This window comes from Lepidochelys kempii, chromosome 9 (genome assembly GCF_965140285.1).
Source record: "Lepidochelys kempii isolate rLepKem1 chromosome 9, rLepKem1.hap1, whole genome shotgun sequence".
Lineage (NCBI taxonomy): Eukaryota > Metazoa > Chordata > Testudines > Cheloniidae > Lepidochelys > Lepidochelys kempii.
The window spans coordinates 36,703,881-36,714,734 of record NC_136388.1 but is presented as its reverse complement, the minus strand read 5'-3'; the positions used below and the strand labels follow the sequence as shown (position 1 = coordinate 36,714,734).

Sequence of the window (10,854 nt, the reverse complement as noted above, 5' to 3'; positions counted from 1 at the left end):
GAACAGGGTGGTGGGGGCCATGGAAGTGCCTTTTAGATACCTCTGCATTCATATTTTGGGGCAACCAGGAGCCAACCCAGTCCCTGCTGTCAGTTAGAGCAGCCTCTGGACTGCTCCAAATTACACTCTGCTTTTCATGAACCTGGTAAGCAGAGCATAACTGTGAGCTCTGGACATAGCACCAACATGTCCTCCATGTGGTGAGTGAGAACTGAGACACTGGATACATTTACTTTCTGCACATGTTGCAAGGCCTACCTTGGCTCCCAGGTACTTGTGGAAATGGAAGTTGTTCTATCCATTGCTTGGAGCATTCAAGGGTGAAGAGGTTTAGCTATTTAGCAGCCTGTAATGGCATAATAAGTTTATTATTTGTTGTTTCAAATGGCAATACAAGACTGTGACTTTGACTTGTGGGGAGAGTGTTGTAGGAGACACCTTTTAACAGAACATCATCTTTTATAAATACCAATACATTAAGTTATACCAGCACCAAGCTCTTATCTAGCACTTTTCATCAGTGTAACTCAAAGCACTTTACAAAGGAGGTCAGGATCATTGTCCCCATTTTACAGAAGGGGAAACTGAGGCCCAGGGACTGAACGTGACTTTATCCAAGGTCACCCTGCAGACCAGTGGCAGAGCTGGAAATAGAACCCAGGGATTCTGAGTCCTAATCCAGTGCTCTATCGACTAGGAAAAACTGCTCTGAAGAGAAATCCGAGTATAGCTCCTAACCCTCTGCATCACATAACCCTGTGTGATCTTGGACCTGTGTAGATCTCATTATTCACTCTCTATGTGCCTCCCAGTTCTCTCACTGCTCTTACCTGCCTAGTCATTTAAACCTCACTCACCAGCATAGTGTTGCCTCCTCCCTATGTTAAATTTGAACCATCATTCATTCTTTTCTATGTGCTAGAGTATTGGCTTTTTTGTCCCTAAGGCACCCTTTGTCCCCACCCCCCACAAGGCCCGATTCTCTTAGGGCAAATTAGGACTAGCTCCACGCAACTCAGGGTCTGTTTTCACTGAAGCTGGAAGGTGATCAAGCTAGTGTGCTCAAACTAGAAGTGCAAGCACAGCAATGCGAGTGACAGAAGTAGTTAGTGGCCCCAAGTGCAAGCCCATTCCAGACTCTAGACACATACTTGGGTGGCTAACCCTGCCGGCACTCATGCCATCACAGCTACACTTCTATTTTTAGGGCACAAGCCATTAAATCCCTTCTTAAAACCTCTTATTCCAGGAATCCATCTCCTCCGTCATTCTCCTCTCCAGTAATCCACCACCACCACTCCTTTCCTGAACTGTTCTCCCTTGTCCTGTGTTCGTTTGGCTTCTTCATATTAGCATGTCTCCAGTGGTGGTAAATCACCTTGCTCTGGGCTTGTGAAGTGCTGGGTAAATTTATGCCACTCGATGTTGTTGTTAATAATCAGCTTATATGCAGTAAACTGTCTTGTTATGTTTTATTGAAAACGATTAAAACTACTACAGACTGTAGGATGACACATCTTTTAAAAAATTAAGTGTATCATGGTACAGGTATAAAATGGAAGATCAGTTATCTCTGGCAATGGACGTTCTACCTCGGATCTATAACTCTGCATGTCAAGCCACACAGTATGGTTTCCTTTGCACAGGACGCAGGAAAATAAGAATCCGTTTTCAGGACAGCCTGGCACGGTATGACAATATGTAGCAGATGAAAATAATGTTAGGAACATGTGTCATTCTACACATCAGAACTTGTTCTCCCAGCACACACACAGTTGCGGCTGGAGAACAACAGCCTCAGTTGCTCTGACTCATCTGATTCCATCTTGGCAGTATTAGGGCCTGATCCTGAAAACCCACAGGTCCCTTTCATTTGAATGGCCACTGAGGGTGTTCAGCACTGCTCACAATCTGGCATTTAATCCCATAAAGAAAGAACTCCTACTGAAACAATGCAAAGGCAACAAAGATATGAGCTGACCCAGCTTGTTTTGTGTCACTGAAATACACAGATAGGATTCGGAGACAACAGGAGCAGAGCAGATCTGCTGAGTGAGAGGATGCTGTGCTATTACACAGTTATTTTTCAGAGAAGACCCACACTTCAAGGTCTAAGCAGGAGCCTTTTGCAGATTTATTCAAGAGAAAGGTGGATGGAATGAAAGTGGGAGTTAGCCTCCCCCAAGCCAAAACACCAACAAACCACAGCGCCCCCCTCCCCCCCCCGCTGATTAGGCTAGGCTGTTCACAAAGGGGAAATTAACCCTTTTGGACCTGCCTGGGTAATCAAGGTCACACACTGAAGCATAAGGTGTGTTTACTCTCCTTATTTTAGCTAGCATAGACGCAAATGTTGTTAATGATCATAACATTTTCCAGCCCTTTCTAATAGGCAAGCTGCAGTGGGCATCTCAATGTCCTTGTGCAGTAGCAGCAGGAGTGTTATATGCACAGCCCTGGTACTCAGCTGTAAGCAGGACCTTAATTCTGCTGCAGGATTCTTGGGTCCTCAGGCACTCTGGTATAATGCATACTCTGTGCAAAGCTTAAACCAGGTTGCCTGAGTTCACAAGTCTCAGGTGGGCTGGTTACTGGCTAGGGATGGTGATGTGGCTAAATCTGAAATGAATGGGGTGCAGCACTGGTCATCCCCTCCCTAGTCTGTTCTCCCTCAGAGCAGGCAAGAGCATGACAAATGTAAACCTAGTCAAGCCCTAATCCTCTGTTATGAAACATTCCATCAGCCAAGACAGAGCAGACACTTTCAGCAGACACAGTGTAAAGTAGCATCTCCTTGTCATGACTCCACATTTACCCTTTTTTGGCAGTGAGGTTCCATGTGTTCCTCATATTCTGGACAAGAGTAAAAAGGGCTGATCAGATTTTTGCCATGCTCTTTGTAATTTTTGACCCCTCAGTCAAGCCCCCTCTAATTCTCCTCCTTTCAGGCCTAGGGAACCGTTCTTGAGTAGGCAAACTTTAAATAAATCCAATCTTGGTAATAAACATTTGTTTCTTTTAAATGAATGGCTTCATTTGCCATTTGGTGAGCACGGCTTACTGACTGTTTAGCTTTTACCATTCTGGTAGCTCTCTCAGCTCCAATGGTTCCTGCTGGTCTCCTGTCATTTAAAATTCAATTGGGATTTTCACCATGTTGATAATTGCACAGAGGTCTAATAAAGATCTTGCATATTGTTTCTAACTTTATTCCATGGAGCACTATGAGGGCAGGGGGAATGTGCTTCATGGGGAGAAAAAAAAGAGGTCAAACGATTGATTTTAAATAGTTTTCTTCAAAAATTTGAAAAGAAGCAGTATGAGGGCGTGATTTGGTCTCATTTAAATGCATATGAATGATCACATTCACAGTTTTCAAGTCTGAATGATGGCAGAGGGAGAAATGAGAGGGCACCTAGAAGGAGAAAAACATTGCAAGCCTGTTCACACCTTGTGACCATGCCACTACCTAAGGTACATGTACACGTATGGCAGCATGTAGGGTACAGACACTGCACGCCCAGCTAGCACAGATATAAATAGCAGAGTAGACGGTGAGGCACTGTTTTAGGCGAGTAGAGTGCCCTGCACGCCTGAACTCTGTGTACCCTGCACAGCTCTCTGCGCACTCACGCAGCGCCTCCCGAGTCTGCAGTGCTATTTTTCGCAGTGCAGCGTTCCACTGCCTCCCCACTGCCAAAGCCCTCTAATGCAACTACACAAGACAGAACGTGTCACAGGCTACTGATTAACATTTACAAACAGCAATAGGACTCGCATGGCTTATTCCCATTCATTGCACAATTAGGCTGGTGGGTGCTCTGTATTGAAAAGAATCAAACTCACTGTGTAACTGCACATGATTATTTTTTGTGGTTTTGCCCTCTGTCCCATTAGCATTTTTGTACGTGAGTCACTCTATTGCAATAAAACCCCACTGAAGTCTTTTTCCATCACAGAACAGGTAGCCTAGGTCTAAACACAGAGTTAAACAGCATGCAGATTGCTTTCTCTCCGTTTCCAGAATAAAGCATTTAGCTATCAGTTTTAAAGTCAGTCTGTCAGGCACATTTGTTTCAAGTCAAATAAAGAATTCCTCCTCCTCTTCATTTCCATTCCCATAGTTTGCTCTTGATATTCGCAAGTGAAAGTCTGAAGCTGTCTGTCCTGCACCTTCATTTCTTTTGACAGCAAATGACGGCAGATGGGTTCTAGCCTCAGAAGGCAAGTTGATTCTGGAGCCAGCAGCAGCTAATGAATAATTTGGTGCTTGTGCTTGAGGAAGGCTGTCCTGCAAGTCCCTTGAAAACCTGCTAAAGGGAGATGGAGTGAATTCAGAATTTACTACTGTGAATCCTGTGTCAACATTGGTCTCTGCTTCTTGCCTTCGAAACCGGATTTCTTGGCTGGAGGTGGTCAGTGTAGTGCCTGCACTTACATTGAAAGAGGTGGTGTCAGACTGTGAAGTAGCTGCTGGACTGCTGGCCTGGGATGCAGAGCAGGAGTTACTCTGTGGGGTGCTGCTAACACTCCCAGAAATAATTCCGTGTTCCGATTTGATTTTACACTTCATCATTCTGACCTTCCGGCTTTTCTGCTCTGAATTAACCCACTTTGTGGGAAAAGGGGCTAGAGTGGAATTCTGTAGGATCTTTTCTTCACCTGCATTATTGTGCTGATTGGAAAGTCCATCATTTTTTTCAGTGTGTTTTGAGTTGCCTTGCACCTGTTAAAGAAAGATTGATGAGAACACTATTAAACCATTGCTTGAACAGCAATGAAGTGACTACTGTGTCCTCAACTGCAGCTATCATGCTGAAATCATCTACAACTTAATGATGAAGGGTCCCATTAGTATCTTCTGCAGTTACACAACTCGGATGTGGAAACCCATGCTAAAGAATTTATGAATACATTCATTTCAATGTATAAATTTATCATTTTACTTTGAAACTAATCACAGTTCACAAATCTCACTCTTTTGATAAAGAAAAACAAAACAAAAACAAAGATTCAGTGGTACCATTAGAGTCATCATTTCTAACCTTATTTTAAGTCACACATGCACTGAATTTTATGGTCTCCTACAAATGTTAAATTAGTTTGTTGATTTAGTTCTGAGATTCCAAAAATCCAGTCTGATTTGTGTTAAAATAACTAACATTTTTCATGAGTTTTAAGATTAAAATCTGTTGGAAAAAGTAATACTTCAGAACACAAAGTGTCTAGTGAGTTCTTGGAGTGCGTTGGGAACAACTTCTTGTTTCAGAAGGCGGAAGTAGTAACCATGGGGGTGGCCACTTTAGGCTTAGTTCTGACTAACAGGGAGAAATTGATTGTGAATCTGAAGGTTTAAGGCAACTTGGAGGAAAGTGACCATGAAATGATAGATTTCATGATTCTAAGGAAAGGAAGGAGTGAGAGCAGCAGAATAAGGACAATGGACTTAAAAAAAACAGACTTTAACAATCTTAGACAATTGACAGGTAGGGAGGGGAAGAACAGAAGGGAAAAATTGTTCAGGAGACGTAGCAGTTTCTCAAAGAGACAATATTAAAGGCACAACAGCAAACTATCCTGACACAAAGGAAAAATAGCAAGAATAGGAAGAGGCCAATTTGGCTCCATGAGGAGCTCATTAATAACCTGAAAATCAAAAGGGAATCCTACAAAAAGTGAAAACATGGACAAATTGCAAAGGATGAGTTCAAAAGACTACCACAAGCATGTAGGGACAAAAATCAGAAAGCTAAGGCACAAAAACAGTTACACCTAGCAAGGGACATGAAAGGAAATAAGAAGGGTTCTATAAATACATTAGGAATCAGAGAAAGAAGAAAGGAAGGCTAGGTCAACTACTTAGCGGGGAAGGGGAGCCACTAATGGATGACATCATGAAGGCAGAGGTGTTTGATGCCTTTTTTGCTTCAGTCTTCTCTAAAAACGTAACATGCAACCAGATGCTTAACACAATTAATATTAACAAGGGGGAAGGAACACAAGCCAGAACATGGGAAGAACAAGCTAAAGAATATTTAGATAGGTTAGATGTATTCTAGTCGACAGGCCCTGATTAAATTCATTCTATACTACTTAAGGAATTAGCTGAAGAAATCTTGGAATCAATAGCGATTGCCTTCAAGAGCTCATGGATGATGGGCAAGGTCCCAGAGGACTGGAGAAGGGCAAACATAGTACCTATCTTTAAAAGAGGAAACAAAGAGAACCTAGAGAATTATAAACCATTCAGCCTACTGTCGATACATGGAAAGATGCTGGAATAAATTTTTAAACAATCAATTTGTAAGCACCAACAGAATAATAGAGTGATAAGTAATAGCCACCATGGATTTTTCAAGAACAAATCATGCCAAACCAACCTAATTTCCTTCTTTGACAGGGTTACTGGACTATTGGATCAAGGAAAAGCTGTAGATGTGATATAATAAGGCTTTTGACATAATCCCACATGATATTCTCATAAGCAAACTAAGGAAATGTGATCTAGATTAAATTACTATAAGGTTGGTGCATAACTAGCTAAAAAACCATACTCTGAGTAGTTATCAGTGGTTTGCAATAATATGAGAATACAACTGTGTGATAACAAATCCAGACTAACTTTTTTGTGAAGACCTCCATATGTCCCCAAGATGATGCCCTTAAATACTGAAATCCCTTCTGGTTAATGACCAAAGCTCTCAAAACCTTGGGACCATCACCAAAAGACAAATGGCAGAGGCTGTGGATAAACAGCTAGGTCAAGAATCAAGATCTCATTATGGATCCTACAGATCGGCTACCTGGCTTTGCCAGGCTATGTAAGATAAGGAGTGAAATGCCTCAGAACCTCACAACGCAATTTCCTACTACACAAATGGACAGCATGATATGCAAATGTGAAGATGCCCAAACCATGGACTGCAAGACAGTAAATATTATAATCTCTCTGTAAATCCATGATGTGCCCACAGTTCTGGTCCCCCCATCTCAAAAAGGACATAGCGGAACTGGAAAAAGTTCAGAGAAGGGCAACAGAGATGATAAAGGAATAGCTTCCATAAGAGGAGAGACTAAAAAGATTAGGGGTGCTTGGCTTCAAAAAAAAAAATTGACAAGTCAGGGGGGATAAGATACAGGTCTAAAAGTCATGAATGATGTGGAAAAAGTGAATAAAGAAGTGTTATTTACCTTTTCCCACAATAAAAAAAAATGTATAGACAGCAGATTTAATACGAAGAAGAGGAAGTAACTTTTTCACACAACACACAATTAACCTGTGGAACCCATTGCCACTGGATGTTGTGCTGGCCATACCTATAACTGGGTTCAAAAAATAACTAGATAATTTCATGGATGAAAGGACCATCAATAGCTTCTAGCCAAGATGGTCAGGGATGCAACCCCACTCTTGGGCAGTCCTAAACCGTTGACTGCCGGAAGACAGGAGGAGAAAACAGGGGTAGATTTCTCCAACTGCCCTGTGCTGTACACTCCCCTTGAAGCTCTAGTACTAGCCATTGTTGGAGACAGGATATTGGGCTAGATAAATCATTGGTGTGACCCAGTATGGCATTTCTTATGTTCTTAAGATGAAATTCAATAAAGGCAGGTGCAAAGTACTACACTTAGGAAGGAAAAAAGTCAAATGCACAACTACATAACAGAGAATGACTGGCTAGACAGTTGTACTGCAGTACTACTGGGAGTTATAATGGATCACAAATTGAATACAAACCAACAGTGTGATGTAGGTGCAGAAAAGGCCACTATCATTTTGGGGTGTATTATAATAGAAGGGTCGTATGGAAGATACGGAGGTAATTGTCCCATTCTGCATGGTACTAGTCAGGCCTCAGCTGGAGTATTGTGTCCAGTTCTGGGCACCACACTTCAGGAAAGATGTGGACAAACTGGAGAGAACTCCGAGGAGAGGAACAAAAAAGAGAAAAGGTTTAGAAAAACTGATCTATGTGGAAAGGTTAAAAATACTGGGCACGTTTAGTGTTGAGAAAAGAAGGCTGTGGGGGACCTCATAACAGTCTTCAAATATGTAAGGGTGTTTTATAAAGAGGATGGCGATCAATTGTTCTCCATGTCCACTGAAGGTGGGACAAGAAGTAACTGACAATCTTTAGCAAGGGAGATTTAGATTAGGGAAAACTTTCTAATGATAAAAATAGTTAAGTACTGGAATAGGTAACCAAGGAAGGTTGTGGAATCCCTATGATTGTCTAACCTTGTCTTAAAAACCTCCAACCACCTGTCAGGGATGGTCTAGGTACACTTGGTCCTGCTTCAGCATGGGGGAGTGGACCAGATGACCTCTTGTGGTCCTTTCCAGCCCTAAATTTCTATGATTATATCAACGAAGTATGAGCATTAGCAATCTCCTATAAACCCTTCAGGAAAGGGTAGAGAATGGAACAGTAAAGTAACTAAAGATAACTCAAGGAAGACAACTGAGATCACGGAGGACGTGTGAGCATGTGAAATATCAGGTCTCTTATCAATTATACTATCTATCCCATAATAAATAACCCAAATATAAGAATAGTAATAGACTCCAAGCATCATTTATTTGCTGGAGGAAAAAAAAACAGAGGGATCAGAAGGAGAATGGTAATTATGGGTGAGAGCCTGCCAACCCTGACTCTTGGAAGTCGTTCTTAGTAAGGAGTAAAAAACTACTCACTCAAGTAAGCATAAGTCATATGACTCAGGGTTTGCAGGATCAGGCCTTAAGTCACCAAATGTATTTTGATACCCAAGCATCTTTATCTGAAAAGGGTTGCCCCCTCTTACAACACCCATGTCTCAGTCTGATGCCAGAGCTGCCCCTCTGCCAAGTGGTAGCAGATGTTTGAGGAATTGCAGGTTGGCTTCCCAGTGGTGAAGAAATCAGAATACACCCTGACTCTGTCACTAAGTGTAACTTGTTTTATTTACACACATATGCCAGTCCTGGAACAGAGACAATCACAAATAGCATGCAGGGCAATCCCTTTTTTCAGGCATCTCAACTCAACGCTAATGCCCAGAGAGCAACTCTGCCTCAAGAACTGATTATAATCAGAGACCCAGGCAGTGAGCAAACTTTCCTGCTGCTCACACAGCTCCCTCTCTGTAGATTGCCTATACACAGAATCTAGTGTAACCAAGTCACTAACAGCACACAGCAATGTCCTTCTAAGACTGAACATTTGCTCAAACACTTAGGGCCTGTCTACACAGTAACTTAATGTGTGGCAACCCAGGGTGTGAATGTACTGTGGATTAGCCTAACACATACTAAGTTGCCATGTGAACTATGCTACCATGTTCTAAACATTCTGTAGTGCACTTTGTCATACTGCTGTTAGTGTCAAAACGCACTACCGACCTCTTAGTGCATGGTAGCAGGACCTACTTAGTGCAAGGCAAGCTAGTGCAGCACTTTACAGTCACACCTTGTTGCAACTGTGTCGCCATGTAGACAAGTCATAACACAAGAGAGCTTGGAAAGTTATGCCACCTGTTGACACCTGCTGTGACAGAAAAAATGCTCACCTATGATTCTCTGAAGAACAGACAGAGTGACTAGTATAGGGGTGAGCACATCCGGCCTGCGGGACCCTCCTGCCCAGCCTCTGAGCTCCTGGCCCGGGAGGCTAGTCCCCGGGCCCACCCCCACTCGCCCCCCTCCCCCGCAGCCTCAGTGCGCCATGCTGCTGGTGTAGAGTATTAAACTGCTCCGCGTAGGAATGTGCTACTGGTAGCATTTACAGAGAGCTATGTACTACTCTACGCCGGAGCAACGCTCTGGGTGGCCGGGCAACGCTCTGGGCGGTGCGGATGTAGCGCCGCCAGCCGCTGGTGCTCTGTGCTGCGTGGTCAGAGGGCAGGGAGCGGGGCGGGTTGGATAGAGGGCAGGGGAGTTCAGGGTGGTGGTCAGGGGGTGGGGGTGTGGATGGGGCAGGAGCAGTCAGAGGGCAGGGAACGGTGGGTGGGGAGTTGAATGGGGGCAGGGGTCCCGGGGGGGGGCAGTCAGGAAGGAGGGGGCGTTGGATGGGGCAGTGGGGGGCAGTCAGAGGCAGGGATTCCGGGGGCGGTCAGGGAACAGGGAGCTGGGGGACGGGCTGGATGGGGCAGGGGTCCCGGGGGGGGGGGGGGGAGCCGTCAGTGGGTGAGAAGCAAGGGGGGGCAGATAGAGGACAGGGCACAGCCTCCCCTAACCGGCCCTCCATACCATTTCCGAAACCTGATGTGGCCCTCAGGCCAAAAAGTTTGCCCACCCCTGGACTAGTAAGCGTGATAAGCCAAGGACATTTTATACTTGTAATTGATCAAGATAAGTTCTGCAACAGGGAGGACAGACTGAAAAGCAGGAAGGTGATCCCTTAACAGAGACAAACTATTAAATAGGTTTCCAAAAAGTCATTCAACATGGAGATGCCCTAACTAATGCTAACTGGTCATTAGCAAGGATCATATGGAACCTTTGTGACTTAAGTAGGATTAGTTCCTTTTCTTAAGTGACAAACCAGGGATACTGTCTTTTCTTCAGCATGAAGAATACAATCCTGGGAAGTGCTGAGAGCCCTCAACTTCCATTACCTCTCGTGGGATCTGAGAGTCCCCGGGTCACAGGATCAGGCTCTTCATGCCAAATTATCAGCATATCAATGTGCTTCTTGAAGCAACAAAACAAAACATAAACCCCAAGTTCAGATTGGCTCCCAGTTCCCTTGACGGGAGGCGGATGAGTCACAGCTAAAAAACAAATCCTAACGCTCTCCTGCCAGGGAATTCAAATGCATCTGTCAAAGTGAAGCCCTTGCCTACATCAAATGGGTAGCCACCTAATTTGCAGAT

The 10,854-nt window shown here is 43.9% G+C and overlaps 1 protein-coding gene across 4 annotated transcripts in view; it reads right to left on the bottom strand.

Annotated features, from left to right (window-relative positions):
* Window positions 1-2,263: 2,263 nt before the first annotated feature.
* FAM124B (family with sequence similarity 124 member B) overlaps window positions 2,264-10,854 on the bottom strand; it is a 28,145-nt gene continuing 19,554 nt past the window's right edge. For all 4 annotated transcript variants that reach the window (XM_073358783.2, XM_073358786.2, XM_073358784.2 and 1 more), the window contains one exon: window positions 2,264-4,726. In XM_073358783.2, coding sequence (XP_073214884.1) covers window positions 4,082-4,726 — 645 coding nt within the window. In that variant the 3' untranslated portion in view covers window positions 2,264-4,081. The remainder of the gene's footprint in view (window positions 4,727-10,854) is intronic.